General features: G+C 46.7%; 1 protein-coding gene across 7 annotated transcripts in view; it reads right to left on the bottom strand.

Moving 5' to 3' along the window:
* Positions 1 to 18,894, bottom strand: part of RUFY3 (RUN and FYVE domain containing 3) — a 222,601-nt gene that overhangs the window by 107,053 nt on the left and 96,654 nt on the right. For all 7 annotated transcript variants that reach the window (XM_033960982.1, XM_033960998.1, XM_033961008.1 and 4 more), the window contains one exon: positions 515 to 688. In XM_033960982.1, the coding sequence (XP_033816873.1) occupies positions 515 to 688 (174 nt within the window). The remainder of the gene's footprint in view (positions 1 to 514; positions 689 to 18,894) is intronic.

The raw sequence follows: 18,894 nt of genomic DNA, 5'->3' as shown, positions 1-18,894 counted from the left end.
AACCCACACAGAGAGGCTAGTACAACTCTAGCTACCTTACAGGCCAGACTAGATGGACCATGCTGGTCTTTACTTGCCAAGTTTGTTTGTTTATTTATAAACCACTTTTATGAAGAGATTCAAGTTCGAGGAGAAACACTAAACTCTTCTGAGATAGCAAGTTCCATAAACAGACTCACATAAGAATATTTAAATCGCCTGGATCAAACTGGATAGTCTTACTTTGCAATGCTTTCCACAGATAAGTGCTGCATAGGAGAAAATTATTAAAAACCTAAAACATCAGCAACTGAAGAAGCAATTCTACTGTCATCAAACAAACAAATCTTGCAGCTAACCCCAAGTTTTACATTTTCAGCTGAAAAAGCAGCACGTAAACAACACAGTGCGACACCCACAGCAGACCAGCTGACAGTTACGTCGTGTACATTGCAACGTGCAACTAGCATAGATGGAAACTTGTGTCTTTGTCCCTTTATTGCAAACCACTTTCTTATTTCCAAGACATTCTCACCTTTTAAACCATGTTTAAGGCAGTGCTCCATCACCACAAAGAATTGCTGGAGAGGTGCATAATCTGAGTCCAGCGTTCGACCCAGGTTCAGCGCAGACTCGATCAAGCCCTTTATGCTCAGTTTGGCCATGTTCATTAAGTTCATTCTCTCATTAGCCATGAGGTAATTGGGATCTGCAGTAAAATAAGAGAAACGCTGACAATTCAGTATAGATAGATCTGTACGATCATATTTACCGGTAATCTGTTTTCTTAATTTAAAAAAAAAAAATCCATCTCCCTGATCTGCCTGAAAAGCTATAAAGCCATCTTAACCAGAAGTACTTCACTGGGAAAAGAGGGAGGGTAGAAAAAATAAATTAAATTCATCAAGATTCCTGATGAGGAAATACAAGAGTTTTTCCTTTTCATTTCCCTACACTTTTAAGTCACATCATATACTTTGGTGAAGGAATTAAAAGTAAAGGAGTATTATTCTCTTCAATGCCTTACCCTGCTGCCTTTTTGGTGGAACTCCTTTCCATTAGCCTAGGTGTGAGACTAATTACATAAAGTTTCAGAAGAAACTAAGAATGTATCTGTTTTAGAGATTTTTAAAGTCTAGTTCATTTTGCTGATTTCTATTTCCTAGTACTGTTTCAGGCTTCTTTTTTTGTAAACCATAAAGAATCAGTTATACTGGGTGACTGCAGTCTATAAGAACTATATTGTATTGTATGTTCTCAGTAATTGTGACATAGTCTCTGAAAACCACCAGCAGGCTAAGACAGCCAAGGGCTCACCAAGGAATTAAATAAACAGCTCAGCAGAGTAACCAAGCATTAAAAGCAGGGGAGTGACTTCCTGGTACTGCACTAGCGCTATGACAGGGGTGTCAAAGTCCCTTCTCGAGGGCCGCAATCCAGTCGGGTTTTCTGGATTTCTCCAATGAATATGCATGAGATATATTTGCATGCACTGCTTTCAATGCATATTCATTGAGGAAATCCTGAAAACCCGAATGGACTGCGGCCCTTGAGGAGGGACTTTGATACCCCTGCGCTATGGCAGGTTGAAGGGACACATGAGAAAAGAATGAGAGCACAAAAGTGAGGTCACAATGCACCTAGGCAGCAAAAACCCATGCAGAACTTACACTCTGAATGGTGAGACCTTAGCTAGGACTGGGGCAGAACGTGATTTGGGAGTAATCATTAGTGAAGACATGAAAACTGCCAAGCAGGTGGAGAAAGCTGCATCCAAGGCTAGACAAATGGTGGGATGCATCCGAAGAGGTTTCGTCAGCCGGAGGCCCGAAGTTATAATGCCCCTGTACAGAACCATGGTGAGACCTCATCTTGAATATTGTGTTCAATTCTGGAGACCACATTATCAAAAAGATGTGCGGAGAATCGAGTCGGTTCAGCGAATGACTACCAGGATGGTCTCGGGACTCAAGAACCTCCCATATGAGGAAAGACTGAATAGACTACAACTATACTCGCTCGAGGAACGTAGAGAGAGGGGGGACATGATTGAGACTTTTAAATATATCACGGGCCGCATCGAGGTGGAAGACGATATATTCTTTCTTAAAGGACCTTCAACCACAAGAGGTCATCCGCTGAAAATCAAAGGTGGGCAATTTCATGGCGACGCCAGGAAGTATTTCTTCACCGAAAGGGTGGTCGATCATTGGAATGAACTTCCATTGCAGGTGATTAACGCCAGCAACGTGCTCGATTTCAAAAAGAAATGGGATATGTATGTGGGATCTCTAGCCGGGTGAAGTCTGGGGGTGGGTCATTAAGGTGGGCAGACTTGATGGGCTACAGCCCTTTTCTGCCGTCATATTCTATGTTTCTATGTTTCTAGGAGAAAAGAACAAAAGAGATAAAGGAATAAGAGGCAGCTCAGGGCTGAGGAGGAACCAGGCCTGGAACCAGGAGGATAAGGCAACACTCTGAAAAGAGGATTTTTGTGCAGAGCTGGCATTAAGAGAAGGTGCAGAGGGGAAAACAAGCAGAGAGGACAAGTAGAGCAGAGTAGAGGGAGGGCAGAAGCAGGTCATTTCTTGGCATTTTCTGGGACACTCAAAGCATCTGAATCAGTAATATGCAATTCATATGGGCTACCTCTTGTTTACGTCGGTTTTCTGATGGTACCAAACTAAAGGAAACCCTACTGGGGCCCAGATTCTGTAAGAGGCGCCTGCTGCATGTCAATCACCGACAGATGCTGCTTCCGGAATCGTGGCTCCCTACATTTCCAGCACCCAGGGTCCATCTTGATCGTGTCCAGTGGCACATAGTGATGCTGAAGTCTGGCTCCACCCCTAACTACATCCACTTCCAGGCTTCAGCGTCACTACGCACTGCTAGCCACCGAGACCTAGGCGCTGGACCCGGAGGCTGTGTAGCAGTGGCTATTTTTTTAATGAGGTTATCATGCCACTGTTCCAGGCCATGGTGCACCCTCACCTGGAGTACTGCGTCCAGCACTGGTTGCTGTACATGAAGGAGGACACGGTACTACTCGAAAGGGTCCAGAGAAAAGCAACCAAAATGGTTAAGGGGCTGGAGGAGTTGCCGTACAGTGAGAGATTAGAGAAACTGGGCCTCTTCTCTCTTGAAAAGAGGAGACTGAGCGGGGACATGATCGAAACATTCAAGATACTGAAGGGAATAGACTTAGCAGATAAAGACAGGTTGTTCACCCTCTCCAAGGTAGAGAGAATGAGAGGGCACTCTCTAAAGTGAAAAGGGGATAGATTCCGTACAAACGTAAAGAAGTTTTTCTTCACCCAGAGAGTGGTAGAAAACTGGAACGCTCTTATGGAGTCTGTTATAGGGGAAAACACCCTCCAGGGATTCAAGACAAAGTTGGACAAGTTCCTGCTCAACTGGAAAGTACGCAGGTGAGTCTGGGCTTATTTAGAGCACTGGTCTTTGACCTAGGGGCTGCTGTGTGAGCGCACTGCTGGGCACAATGGACCACTGGTTTGACCCAGCAGCGGCAATTCTTATGTTCTTATGTTAATTGGGTTTTAATGGCGCAACCAAATATCGTGCCATTTAAACCCAATTAAGTTAGGTGGCAGTAGGACAGTTACCACCGCCAAACTTTTGGCAGCTGTTGTAGAATCCAGCCCTGGGTGCCTACATGACAATCTATGACACCGTCCTACACCAAACAGAATTACCCTGAATTTCCTTTGAACTCAAATTCATCTATTTTGTAAATGCTGCTTCAACATCTCAAGTCATCTGAGACATGAACAAAAAGCAGCACATGGCCAAACTACATAATATAGTTATGAAATACATTTTTTTTTTAAACCATACAAAAGTCAATACTGGAAAACACTTATATGGTCAGTGTGGTGCAAAACACAGAAGCAATTTTTAAAAATCATTTTATCCATTTCAATAATTTTAGTTACCAATATCCTTAAATGGTTCAAGTTACCCATATTAAATTGGGGTAGTTTAGGAACAGGGCTAAAAGTTATCCAGTGACATTCATGCACTGGATTAACTTATTTCTCCAAGTCAAACCAAATAGCAAGTATAACTTTAAATGGTTAGTTGCACAATTAAAAGGTATGTGTGTAGTTTCAGCAAACCAAATAGAGGCACACTCACTGAAAATATGCATAAATGTAAATGGATAAGTTATCAGTTTAATTTTTTTTTTTTTTTAATTCATTCAGTTTTCTGTCAGAATGGTTTAAATTTATTCAGGTACTCAAGCATTTTTTTTCAGTCTCCATTTTACTTACATATGCAATAAATAAAACTAAACAGAAATAAAGAACAGTAAAACCTTAGTTTGAGAGCATAATTCGTTCCAGAAGCATGCTTGTAATCCAAAGCACTCGTATATCAAAGCAAATTTCCCCATAGGAAATAAACTCAGATGTCGTTTCATAACCCCAAAACTTTAATACAAAATACTGTATGCTGTGAGCGATTCAGCTACGAGTAAATTGGACATGAACCTTTTATTGCGTTCAGCCGCGCTCGGCGTAAGATGCGCATATGTAGTGCGTGCTTGAAATGCGGGTGAATTGGGCGTGATGCTTTTACTACATTCAGCCACGCTCAGTGCAAGATGTGCGTGCTTGAACTGTGGGTTCTGATGACATGGCACGCATATACGTGCTCATACTGTAAGACAATGCTCGTTTATCGAGTTAAAATTTAATAAAATGTTTTGCTAGTCTTGCAAAACACTCGCACACCAAGTTACTCGCTACTGCTTAGCATGCATGCTTCCTGTAGGTTACTGTCTCTTTAAATGCATCAAGGAGCAGGGTAAGCTCTACAGGTAGCAAACTGCAAGACTTTGACCCTCTGCAGCAAGTGTGTTTCAAGCACAATCTCTGCACACACAAAGACCTGTTTATCCAGTCTATACTAACCAACCTGTTCTCTTTCAATAACCAGCAGTCCGTAACTCAAAACCACTCCTCAAATTCCTTTAGACTATACAAGGGAGGAAAAAATTACTTTTACAAATCAGAATTAGTTTTGCCAACTAAACAATTTTCCAGGACTCTACTTGCTCAAATCCCTTTGCTGGTATATCTGGAAATATTTGGCCAACAGCAAAACTTTGTCAGGCTACTGAAGAATATGTCAGCTCAGTGAACATGGCTGCCTCCCAAGTATGATTTTGTACACACTTTTTACATCACCTACAAGAGGCCTGAAAGCTTTGATCTTGGCGATTTAAAAATTCTACAGACATGTACAGATCCTTTCCGGTAAAGATCATGCATTTACCTCTTCTGTAGTGAATGTTTCAAATTCTCACCATTGATCAGCCCTTGGGGACCCTCTCAAAGTACTTACGAGTTTCAGAATTTTATGCTTTTACTCCAAAGACTACGAAGCTGGCTTTCTCTCACTGAGCACATCTAGATATGCTCCACTGCCAGCTCCCTTCTTAAAGGCATGTGTCTTTCTGCATGAATTGCTAACACTATTATTAGCATACCCCTTCAGTAGGGTGATGTGACAGGGCAGAATACACCTCTATAATTTGGACCTCAGATTCTCTACCATCCATCACCTCTAATTATAGTGATGTATTCTAATTATTTCTTTGGTCACTTCTGTCAAGGAGTCTTTCATTTTCCACGACTTCATTCAACTGGTGTTCTCTACCTCCAATTAGTTAAGATTTTGTTATTCAAAGCCCATAAAAAGTTGTTCCATGAGCATCATCCTGATGTGTTTTCCCTCTGCCCGCTGAGAAAAGTATTTGTATGCATGTAAGGACAAAGACTTGAAGTGGTTTGAAGGAAGGTGACGAAAAAGGTATGGAGTTGCAACGACGACATATGAGAAAATACTGTAAGATTTAAATAACCCTGACTGTGACCAGTTTTAACATATATGCTACTTGTTCTGCCTTTTGTAAGTGCCCCAGAACAGCTACCTTGGGCCTCTTTCCTGGTTTCAGCTGCATGACTGGGCCCTGGACAGAGCTAACTCTGCCTCCCTGGATGGCATTATTTGGGAGCACAGAGTAAGGAACGCCCAGACCCGTGCCAGAGGGATAAAAGCCCGACTGTAACCAGTTTTAACAGCTATGCTACTTGTGCTACCTTGACAGGACCCTTGTGAGACGAGGATCCCGTAGACCCATAACGCGGTTTTCTGTAGCCAAGAAAAGGAACCACAAATGGAACTGCCCGATACACATGGTTTACTATCTGGCAAGGATTTAGGATGACGGTCCATTACACTTGTCATCAGGTTGTCCAGTCCTCTGCAAAGAGCATTTTGCCCCTTAAAGAGGAGTCTGCTCAAAGTAGTTTTAGATGCCGAATCTCCCACACACTGCCTTATCCAGAGCATTCTGTGGGCAGAGATTGTATAAGCTGAGACTTTACTCATAACTCTGAGCATATCATACAGTCAGTCACAAAATCTACCCCTGCCAGGACAATAGGGGGGCAAAACTCCTCCTCCGCTCCCAGATTCTGGCGTAGCATTTTGTGGCAGGCTCGCACCACAAAGGATGCTGCAGCAGCTGCTTTAAGGCCTAAATCCAGTGCCTCAAATTGTCTCTTGAGGACCAAATCCACTCTGCGATCCTGCATATCCTTCAGGATCACACCTCCTTCACTAGGCAGCGAAGTCCGTTTAATATCCTGTGCTACCAGCAAATCCACCTAAGGTGGTGTAAACAAATGCTGAAATTCTGAAGCCATGGGATACAATTTTGTCATTGCTCTCATCCCTATTAAGGGACCCTCTGGCTTGTCCCAATGCTTCGTTATCATTCTGGTAATCAGTGGGTAAGAAGGGAAGCATGTGGACTGTGACTTAGTACTGCATATAATAACGAAAGCTAAGTGGCTGAGACCTGCAGGGACTCTAGATCCAACTCTTGCAAAGAAACTAATAACTTCAGTCTTCACATGGTCGGATCCTTTCCCCAGTCTAGGGCTGCCACTGAATCCTGGCTCTCTGCCCCAAACTATGAAACAGAATCCTCTAAAGAGGATGCTTTCTTGGAGAGCAATGGCATGGAGTCTGACCCCAAATCATCCTAGTCAATTTCTGACTGGATCTCTGGTTCCTGTAGCTCCACAGACTGTGAATGGGCTTCACCCTAAAGAGATAACCCTCTCTGTGTACTTTCTTGCTGACACCCTGTAGGTGTTCATTAATATTTTTGGTAGGCTGCATACATCAGGATCACAAAATCAGGGTCAAAGACCTAACTGGATCCTCTGGGGACCTCTGCTAGTCTGAAATTAGCCTCCTTTCAGGGTCAAGCGCTTCCACACAGCAGCACTTTGCCAGCGACACATAGTCACGGTTTAGGGACAACATTTTGAGACCCAATTTTCTGTGACACAGAGGGACCAGAAAGTCTAAAACCCACGGCTCCCTCCCCCCATCATGTGGTACATGGATGCTCCTCAGGCACCCATCCACCTGGGGAGTCCATTACAATTGAGTTATACCAAAATCAAGGTGTTTTGGAGGCAGACAGAGGCTTTTAAAATAAAATCAAGAAATCCAAAACAACCACTGCGACAGCGTTTTTGCGTTAAAAATGGCCTGTGAGAGCAAAACTAAAAGTTCAAAAATGCTGAAAATAGTATTTTAGAGGTGGGCTCCCTTGGGATAACCCCAGAAAACCTTAGTCTTGCCAATTTCTGACCCACCTCAATTTTCCCTTAGACAGTAATGAGCGGGACTCACAGAACTGCCATGTGCTATGTCTGAATCAGCTTCTTACTACAGCTGGAAATGGAGAAGGAATTTCTGCTTCAGACAAGGAAGGGTGGCTCCAGCAGCTTGTCTTTTTGGGCTGCCTTTTATTCAGGTTCCAAAACCTGAAACCTTCGATCCCTCACACTCCACATGAGTCTTCGAAGTGGGGGGAGGGGGGGACAACACCCGACCTCCGCTAAGCTTCCCAACTAGTCACAGCATCTAATCAGCCTGCGCTCAAGCGCCTGACTCCGCAAGGGCAAGCACTGTTCCCAAGAACCTATTTCTGAGCTCCAAGTATTGGAACAGGCTGGTCAGGAAAGTGCTTTTTTTAAAAATTGTGGTCCTCCTGGCTTCACACCTCCAATGTCTGACCCTTCTCCCAAGGCAGAGCTGTCCCAGGACTACTGGGAATATCTTAGCACAAGAAAGCCTCAAAAAAGATCAGGTTAATATCTGAAAATAACAAATCTAGTGCAGAGCAGAGGAAAAGACACCTTCTCAACTTGCTTGTAGAAGACTGAAGAGAGAGGACCTTGCCCAGGGAGACAATGAGGTGGAGCTGAGAAAAATGACTGATGCCTTCAGCAAGCCAACTCGGGAATTGGGGTACACAACCCATCTGTAAGGAAGGAGGTATTTATCACACCACTCTCCTGGTCTGATCATTTTAAAATTACGTTTATAAAGAGTACAGAAATCTTCATCTGTAGCAAAGTAGAAGTTTCTAAACCAAAGTTAAGGAAGAAAACCTTGCCAAGACCACTGAATCTTGCAAAATGAAACGCAAATGGTTAAAAATGTTTCAGAACCTTCTTTAATGTTACATGAAGCTATGAAGGCAACTACCCTAATGAGATCAATGCCCCTAAAACTGCTCTCTCTGACTACACTGTGAGGGGAGAAAACAGGAGCAGAGCACCAGTGTTTACTTTTTTCCTTACAGAGGTACACAGACTTTTCCCTCTGGAAAATTTATTTTATCATATGGATGAACAGAGTGGAACTCATTATTTCCTCTGGAATAATCAACATACTTGAACTTGTTTACCAAGTAGACAGTGCACAAAATTTACAGAGCTTGCCAATCATATGCTGTCATGAACAAAACAGGAAAATGCAGATTTGAGATGAACATTGTGTCTTTTACATGCATAAACTAAAGAGGCAAGGATCTAAATTCAGAGATTACCTTGGCACAAAAAAGGGCTCAACAGAAACGATCCCCTGGCAACTGCAATGGACACGTCTAGCAGCAATTTGGCCCATTGTCACTTCTGAGCATCAGGAAAGTCTAGAGTTAAAATTCAGCTCACACTTTACTTCAACTTAAAAACATAAGCAGTGCCTCTGCTGGGTCAGACCAGAGGTCCATCATGCCCAGCAGTCTGCTCACGCGGCGGCCCATCAGGTCAAGAACCTGTATGTAACCCTCTATCTATACCCTTCTATCCCCTTTTCATTCAGAAAATTGTCCAATCCCTTCTTGAACTCCAATACCGTACCCTGTCCTATCACGCCCTCTGGAAGCGCATTCCAGGTGTCCACCACCCATTGGGTGAAGAACTTCCTAGCATTGGTTCTGAATCTGTCCCCTTTTAATTTTTCCAAATGCCCTCTCGTTCTTGTAGTTTTCGAAAGCTTGAAGAATCTGTCCCTCTCCACTTTCTCTATGCCCTTCGTGATCTTGTAAGTCTCTATCATATCCCCTCTAAGTCTCTGCTTCTCCAGGGAAAAGAGCCCCAGTTTCTCCAATCTTCCAGCATATGAAAGGTTTTCCATACCTTTTATCAAACGTGTCACTCTTTTCTGAACCCTCTTGAGTATCGCCATATCCTTCTTTAGGTATGGCGACCAATATTGGACGCAGTACTCCAGATGCGGGCGCACCATCACCCGATACAACGGCAGAATAACTTCTTTCGTTCTGGTTGTAATACCCTTCTTGATTATACCTAGTATTCTATTCGCTTTCTTAGCGGCCGCTGCGCACTGTGCCGACGGTTTCATTGTCTTGTCCACTATTACCTCCAAGTCCCTTTCTTGGGTACTCTCACACAATAACAGCCCTCCCATCGTGTAGCTGTACCTCAGGTTTCTGTTTCCTACGTGCAAGACTCTATGTTGAACTTCATCTGCCATCTCGTCACCCATTCCTCTAGTTTGTTCAGGTTCCTTTGTAAATCTTCGCAGTCCTCTTTAGTCCAAGCCCCATTAAATAGTTTGGTGTCGTCTGTGAATTTTATTACTTCGTACTTTGTCCCTGTTTCTAGATCATTTATAAATACATTGAATAGCTGCGGTCCAAGCACCAACCCCTGCGGAACACCACTCGTGACCCTCCTCCAGTCTGAGTAGTGGCCCTTTACTCCTACCCTCTGCTTCCTACCCACCAACCAATTCCTGATCCATCTGTGTACATCTCCCTCCACCCCATGGTTTTTCAGTTTCCAAAGTAGGCGTTCATGGGGTACCTTGTCAAAGGCTTTTTGGAAGTATCAGTATACGATGTCTAAAGGGTCCCCTTTGTCCATCCGTTTGTTAATTCCTTCGAAGAAGTGCAATAAGTTCGTCAGGCACAATCTTCCCTTGCAGAAGCCATGTTGGTTTGTTGCAATCTTTTATCAGCGTTTCTGCCATTTTCCCCAGAACCGAGGTCAGGCTTACTAGTCTATAGTTCCCCAGGTCACCTCTCGATCCTTTTTTAAAGATGGGCGTAACATTGGCTATCTTCCAATCCTCCAGGATCACGCCTGTTTTCAGAGATAGATTACAGACTTGCTGTAGTAGTTCCGCTATTTTCTCCTTTAGTTCTTTCAGTACCCTAGGATGGATTCCGTCCGGGCCCGGTATTTTGTCAGTTTTCAATTTTTCTATCTGCCTGTGTATGTCGTCAAGGCTTACTTCCATGGATGTTAATTTTTCTGCTTTGTCTCCTTTGAAGATTTGTTGTATGTTGGATGTGTCCTCTTTTGTAAATACTGATGAAAAGAATGTGTTTAGTCTTTTCTGCCACTTCTTTCTCCTCCTTCACCACTCCCTTCCTATCTCCGTCATCCAGCAGTCCTACCTCCTCCCTAGCCAGCTGCTTCCCCTTAACATATCTGAAGAACGGTTTGAAATTACATGCCTCCCTGGCTAGCCTCTCTTCATATTCTCTTTTTGCTCTTCTAACCACGCGGTGACATTGTTTTTGATACTTCCTGTGTTCTTTCCAGTTCTCCTCGGTTTTGCCCTTTTTCCATTTCTTGTATGAATTCTTTTTATCACCTATTGCTTTCTTCACTTCTTTAATTATCCACGCCGGGTCTTTTGTTGGGCTCTTTTTGCACCCTTTTCTGAATCTGGGGATATACAGATTTTGCGCCTCGCTCACCGTGTCCTTCAGAGACCAGGCTTGCTCTACAGTCTGCCATTGCTTTGAGCTGTTCCTAAGTTTCTTCCTTACCATTACCCTCATCGCTTCATAGTTTCCTTTCTTGAAGTTAAAAGTTGTTGCTGTGGTTCTCTTTCCCTTCGGTATTCCTACTTCAACTTTGAACTTGATCATATTGTGATCGCTGTTTCCCAACGGTCCCTATACTTCCACTTCCTTTGCAGTCCTCTTAGCCCATTAAGGATTAGATCCAGAGTGGCATTCCCTCTCGTCGGTTCTCTGACAAGCTGCTCCATGAAGCAGTCCTGTATAGCCTCCAGGAATCCGGTCTCCCTAGCGCATTTTGAGTTTCCAAGACTCCAGTCTATTCCGGGATACTTGAAGTCTCCCATAAAGCACAGTTACTTACCGTAACAGGTGTTATCTAGGGACAGCAGGCAGATATTCTTAACGCATGGGTGACGTCACCGACGGAGCCCCGGTACGGACACTTTTAACTAGAAAGTTCTAGTTGGCCGCACCGCGCATGCGCGAGTGCCTTCCCGCTCGACGGAGGAGAGCGTGGTCCCCAGTTAAGATAAGCCAGCTAAGAAGCCAACCTGGGGAGGAGGATGGGTCGTAAGAATATCTGCCTGCTGTCCCTGGATAACACCTGTTACGGTAAGTAACTGTGCTTTATCCCAGGACAAGCAGGCAGCATATTCTTAACGCATGGGTGACCTCCGAGCTAACAGAGAGGGAGGAGGGATGGTTGGCCATTAGGAAAACAAATTTTGTAACACAGATTGGCCGAAGTGCCCATCCCGTCTGGAGAAGGCATCCAGACAGTAGTGAGAAGTGAATGTGTGAACTGAGGACCAAGTGGCAGCTTTGCAGATCTCCTCGATGGGCGTGGTGCGGAGGAAAGCCACAGAAGCAGCCATAGCTCTGACCCTGTGGGCCGTGACAGCACCTTCCAGTGAGAGACCGGCCCGAGCATAACAGAACGCAATGCAGGCAGCAAGCCAGTTAGAAAGTGTCCGTTTAGAGACAGGGCGACCTAGACGGTTAGGGTCGAAGGACAAAAAGAGCTGAGGGGACGAGCGGTGAGCCCTGGTACGGTCAAGGTAGTATGCAAGGGCACGCTTAGAGTCCAGCGTGTGTAATGCCTGTTCCCCAGGATGAGAATGGGGCTTAGGGAAATAAACAGGTAACACAATGGATTGGTTGAGGTGGAAGTCCGAGACCACCTTGGGAAGAAATTTAGGATGGGTACGCAGAACTATCTTGTCATGGTGAAATACCGTGAAAGGTGGGTCAGCGACCAGTGCATGTAGCTCACTAACCCTCCTGGCAGAGGTGATGGCAATGAGGAAAAGCACCTTCCATGTCAGAAATTTGAGTGAAGTTGTGGCAAGAGGCTCAAATGGAGGTTTCATGAGGGCTGAGAGAACCACGTTCAGGTCCCAGACGACTGGAGGAGGCTTCAGCGGTGGTTTGACATTGAAGAGGCCTCTCATGAACCGGGAAACCAGGGGATGAGCCGTGAGAGGTTTTCCGAGGATAGGCTCATGAAACGCAGTGATGGCACTGAGGTGGACTCTGATTGAGGTAGATTTGAGGCCAGCGTCGGAGAGAGAAAGCAAATAGTCCAGTATAGTTTCTACCGCCAATGAGGCGGGATCGTGATGATGATGTAGACACCAAGAGGAGAACCGGGTCCATTTCTTTTTTTTTTGAAATTCTTTATTTAAACACTGTACTCACAAGTACTACATGTACATAGTATAACACATCATCAACATCAAGAATACAATGAAAACATTATATCAAGTCACCCCCCATCCCTCCCCCCCAACCCCCTCCCCCCTCCCCCCCCCAATCCTCCTAAAGTACCCTACTTCCTATACTCCTACAACACCCCCCCCCCCCCAGGAGATAGCATAAAAAAGGAAGAAGAAGTTGAATATAGTCCAAAGCTTCAAAGGAAATATAATAGAACTCACAGTGGGATTGCCCCATCTAAGTCTCCAATGCCTGATCCTGAATCGCAAGGTCCCCCTCCACCTCTAGGAATCGTCCCCACAGGTCCTCGAATTGTTGCCGTTGGCGGGTAAGTAAAGCGGAAAGCCTAAACTTTTCACAGACCCAGCTCAATTTCACTCTCATCATCTCCACCGTTGGAACTGTAGTGCTCTTCCACAGGGACGCCAGCACCATTCTGGCAGACGTAAAAGCCAGTCTTGCCAGCTTATCCTGTGTGGCCTCCACAGTCCCCGGAATAATCCCCAACAGAGCTGTCGCTGCTCCACATGGGAATGGACATTGTAACAAACTCCCCACATATTGGAACACCTGGGTCCAATAGTCCCCAACACGGGGGCAGTCCCACCACATATGAAAAAATGTACCCCTCAGACCACATCCCCTCCAGCACTCCCCTGTATTTGATGCACTCATCTTTGCAATCACCACAGGGGTGACATACCATCGCACCAAAAGTTTAAGTGCATTTTCAACCAATTGCGGGGCTACCGCTACATGGTGTATGCGTAATGCAATTTGTTCCCATTCCTCCCTCGAATATGTGTGCCCCAAATCCTCCTCCCACGCCCTCATATACGTAGTTTTTTGGTCAGGGTCTGCATGCAGCAATCTATATAAATTGGAAATGCATCCTCGACTCACCGAGTCCCCCAGTAATAACTCAAACCCGGAACGCTTATAAGCGGATAAGTCTCTCACTTTACAACGCATAACATAATCCTTCACCTGGAGGTAAGGGAACACATCACTCTGCTCTAGATTGAAGGAGGCCCGAACCTCAGGAAACTCACGAATACGCTCCCCCTCCAATAGCTGGCCAAAATAACGCAACCCACGTCGCTCCCATCTGCAAAAGACTCCCCCTGCCCTACCCGGGGTGAAATCCTCCGCATACCGAATGGGCATAAGATGTAATCTCCGCTTTCCCCCCACCAATTTCCTACCAGCCCCACTCCAAATCCTTAGCGTCCATTGTATAAAGGGATTAGGAATAGAAGCAATCTCCCTGTCCCTTAACCCCACCCATGGTAAGTATGACAAAGCTCGAATGCCCCTAGGCATCCCCAGGAGACCCTGTTCCACTAGAACCCACATTTTAGCTGGGGTCGCATGCCACTCCACCACCGCCCTAAGTTGTGCCGCCCTATAGTACTGTTCCAGGTTAGGTATTCCCATTCCACCCTCCTCCTTAAATTTGAACATGGCATATCGCGCCACTCTGGGGCGCCTACCCCCCCATATAAAGTGTAAAAGAGACTTATTCCAGCGCACAAAGTATGCTTTGGGTACTTCTACAGGTAACACCTGAAAAAGATAAAGAAATTTGGGCAAAAACCATCATGCGGATCACCTCCATTCTGCCCATCCAAGACAAATACAAATGATCCCATCTGTCCAGGTCCCGTTGTAGTGCCACTCCTAAAGGAGGGTAATTAAGGCGGAACAGGTCCTCCCAGTCCGCCCCCAGCCATATCCCCAAGTACTTGATTGGGCCCCTCACCCAGCGAAAGGGAACCCTACGCTGCAGTACCAGGGCCTCCACCGCTGGCACTGAGATGTTCAAGATCTCTGTCTTAGACAGATTAGCTTTAAAGCCGGACATCCGTCCATACTCTTGCATCAAATCCTTCAACGCCAAAAGCGAGCTCTCTGACCCCTCCACTATGGCCAAGATATCGTCTGCAAAGAGGGACAATTTATGCTCAACCCCCTGCACCTGCACCCCCTTCACTAGCCTAGATAAACGTATGCGTTGAGCTAAAGGCTCAATCACCAAAGCGAACAACAGTGGCGAAAGCGGGCACCCCTGTCTCGTCCCTCGATATAACTCAAAGGGTTTGGAATAGACCCCATTAACTTTGACACAAGCCATCGGGTTATGATACAGCGTGAGGATCCACGAGATAAATCGCTGCCCAAAACCCATCTGGCGTAGGACAGCCTCCATAAACGTCCAATCCACTCGGTCGAACGCCTTTTCGGCATCCACCACCACCGCCACCCAGGGAGACCCCGATCTTCGGGCTTCCCACACCAAATTCAGCACCCTCCGTATACCATCCGCCGCCTGACGCCCCCCAATAAACCCCACCTGATCTGGGTGGATCAGGTCCGGCATATGAGCCGCCATCCTATCAGCCAGGATACGAGCTAGGATTTTAGTATCAATACCCAAGAGGGAGATAGGGCGATAGCTACCACACAAGGACTCATCTTTCCCAGGCTTAGGAAGGATCGTAATCCCCGCCAACCGCATATAAAAAGGTAAACATTCCCCCTCGTGCAGGGAATTAAACAATCTAGTTAACAAAGGTGCAACTAGTGGGGAAAGTTTCTTATAAAATAGCCCTGTAAACCCATCCAATCCTGGGGACTTTCCCGGCTTCAAATGTCTAATAACTCGGAGTACCTCATCCACCGTGATATCCCCCTCCAACCCCAGTGCATCCGAGCTGGACAAGGTGGGTAACCCCAAATCCCTTAAATAGGCTTGGCTCTCTTCCACAGAGCCCTTAAGCTCTGGGGTATATAGTTCCTGATAGAATTCCTGAAACCGTTTCTGTATACTTATATCGTCAGTAAGCACCGTGCCATCACGCTCCTTAATAGCCAGAATATTACTCCTAGATTGCTGCGTTTTGACCCTGTGAGCCAAAAGTTTACTGGCTCTGTTTCCTGTTTCAAAATATTTAAGCTTCAATTTCTCCAGATTAAATTTAATCCCCTCATCCTCCAACTTCCCAAGAGCCATTCGGGTTTCCTGAAGCCGGAGCTTTAACATCGGGCCCCCCTGTCCCCTCTTATGTTGGTCCACCAAAGTGCGGAGCGTTGCCCGTAGCTTCAATTCCTCCCTCTGTCGGGACTTTTTCTTATAAGCTGCAATAGATATCAGTTCCCCTCGCAACACTCCTTTCAAACTCTCCCAGATTGTCATGGGGGAGAACTGATCCACACTATTGAACTCCAGGAAATCAGAGATCCCCGTTTCTAACTTATGCACTACGTGTGGATCTCCCAACAGGGTATCATTCAACCTCCAGTACGTATCCCCTCCCCTTGGCCCACCCCAGCTTAGATCCATCCAAAGCGGGGCATGGTCCGACCAACCTATTGTATCAATCTTGGTCTCTTTCACTTTACCCCCCCACCCTTTATCCACACATATCATATCTATGCGAGTGTAGACCTCATGTACTGGAGAATAAAACGTGTAGTCCCTACCCATCCAATGTTGCACCCGCCACCCATCCTCCACATTAAGGACTTCCAGAAATCTCTTCAGACATTTTCTATCCCTCTTAAGTCTATCTCCCCCCTTACCCGTGGAATCCCAGGCTGGATTGAGAACCAAATTAAAATCTCCCCCCACTACCAAATGCCCCACCTTAACCGACAAAATCCTAGCCAATAGAAGATCAAAGAAGTGGCCCTGTTGAGAGTTTGGTGCATACAAATTGACCAACGTTACCCGGGTTCCATCAATAGTCCCAGTCCATATGAGCCACCTCCCACCCTCATCCCTCCATACCCTATCGGGAACTACCTTCAACCTGTGAGAAAACAAAATCCCCACCCCCGCTTTTTTCCGCTCCACCCTGTTAGAAGCCCAAACCCTCAGAGGATAGTCCCGAAACTGTACAAGTTTTTCCCCAGCTTTCATAAAATGAGTTTCTTGAACAAAACAAATATCAAAACATAGGCGCTTAACTTCTTTCAACAGCAGTTGCCGTTTACGCGGCATGTTAAGCCCCTTCACATTCAGACTGCCCACTCTTAGTACATTATCCCCCCCCATTTTTGATTAAGAACACACACCCACCTCCCTCCTGTTCCCCCCCCCTTCCCCTTCCAGACACCATGCCCCCCCTCCCCTTCCCTCCAGCTCTCCCCCCCTCCCCATTCTACCCCTCCCCCCTCCCCACCCCACCCTCGCACCCACTCTCCCCACTACCTCCAAGACTTCAAGTGACAACACCCCCCCCTCATGTCACCTTATTAACCCATCCCGTCCCCACATCCAAACCCCTCACACCCCAGAACCTCCCTCCAATCACCTCCCCAACTCCGATTCATACAGTCCCAAGAACATGCTCACAGTCCCCATTGGGCCATGATCAAGGTCCATACCACTGGAGCCATGAGAATTAGCCCCCTCAGTTCACCAGTCAGGTGTCAGGAACCGCGGCTGCACTCAGCTCAGCCACCTCCCCCTCCTGTCGACCACGCTGTCGTCCTCTCCTTCTCTGGGGCACCGCCTTCCACTGATACCTCTCCAACTTTTGCGCAGGTACGTTGCTCAGCACGGAGTCGCCCATCTTCACCAGGCCCTCCTTCAGGAGCAGCGCCTGCAGCTCCGCCACTGTTGACACTCGCTTATGCACCCCATTAATAGTGACCAATAGGCCAAAAGGGAACAGCCAGCGGTAGCGCAGGCTGTGTTGCTTCAGCACCTCCAACAACGGACGAAACTCTCTCCGCTTCTGCAAAGTGATGCTCGACAGATCCTGAAATATTTCCACTCTCAGATTCTTCCAGGGAATAACACCCAATTCTCTAGCTTTCTTCACCAATCGATCCTTATCAGGGAAATGGTGGATGCAGGCTATGATATCTCTCGGGTAATCCCCAGTTTTTGGACCGAGGGTTCGGTGCGCCCTATCCACTCTCAGGCCCCCACCGGTGGTCTCAGAGGCCCCGTCATCCGCCAGTAGGAACCGGCCTAGATCCTGTACCACAGCCACAGCATCTCCATACTCAGCAGTATCTGGAACTCCCCGGATCCGGACATTGTTCCGTCTGGACCTGTTCTCCAAATCTTCCACTTGAGCACAGCAGTCCAGAAGATCTTTCTGCACTGCCTTCACCTGCGTAGTGAGTCCTTGAACCGTCTCTTCTTGTTCCCCCATCCGACGTTCAGTTTCATCCACTCTACTGAGCAGGTCTGCAAAGTCCTGCCTGATCTCTTTCACAGCTTCTTTAATTTTTCCCTTCACCGCCGCCACCTCCTCCTTAATTTCAGCAGCCCACATTTTCAAATCAGCCTTAGTTACCGCTACAGCCACCGCCGCCGATCCTGCACGTCTGAGCCTCGGGGAAGCGCCACGTTCTGACTCATCCTCCGACACGCTTTCCCCCGACTCTTGCGCTGACTCGCGCGCTGACAGGCCCGAGGTCCCTCGCACATGGCGGTGACCCCCCTGCTCGCCGCCACGGTCCGACGCCCTGCCGGGCTCCACTCGTTTTTTTTACCGGCATCGTAGATGTGCGCCCAGCTTCCCCCACACTGTCGCAACTGCGCGGGGTCGGGTTTCAGCAGCTCGCTCCGGGAATGGGACGCTATAGATGAGGGAGAGTCAGAGCAAAATCTCTAACCCTCCATCTTGGGTCGTGACGTCACCGGAAGTCCCGGGTCCATTTCTGATGGTAACATTGGAGGGTGGCCGGTTTCCTGGAGGCATCCAAAATACGACGGACAGGCTGAGACAGGTTCTCTGGAGAGGTCAGCCCGAGAGAAACCAAGCTGTCAGGTGGAGCGAGGACAGATTGGGATGCAGTAGAGACTGATGCTGCTGTGTAAGTAGAGTAGGAAACACAGGAAGAGGAATGGGCTCCCTGGAGCTGAGCTGGAGCAGGAGGGAGAACCAGTGTTGGCGAGGCCACCAAGGAGCGATGAGAATCATGGTGGCTTTATCCCTGCGGAGTTTGAACAATGTCCGCAACATTAGAGGTAGTGGAGGAAAGGCATAGAGGAACCGATCCGT

Source organism: Geotrypetes seraphini, chromosome 1 (assembly GCF_902459505.1).
Source record: "Geotrypetes seraphini chromosome 1, aGeoSer1.1, whole genome shotgun sequence".
In the NCBI taxonomy this organism is placed as follows: domain Eukaryota; kingdom Metazoa; phylum Chordata; class Amphibia; order Gymnophiona; family Dermophiidae; genus Geotrypetes; species Geotrypetes seraphini.
The sequence above is the reverse complement of the archived record's forward strand: the minus strand, read 5'-3'. Positions and strand labels throughout refer to the sequence as shown.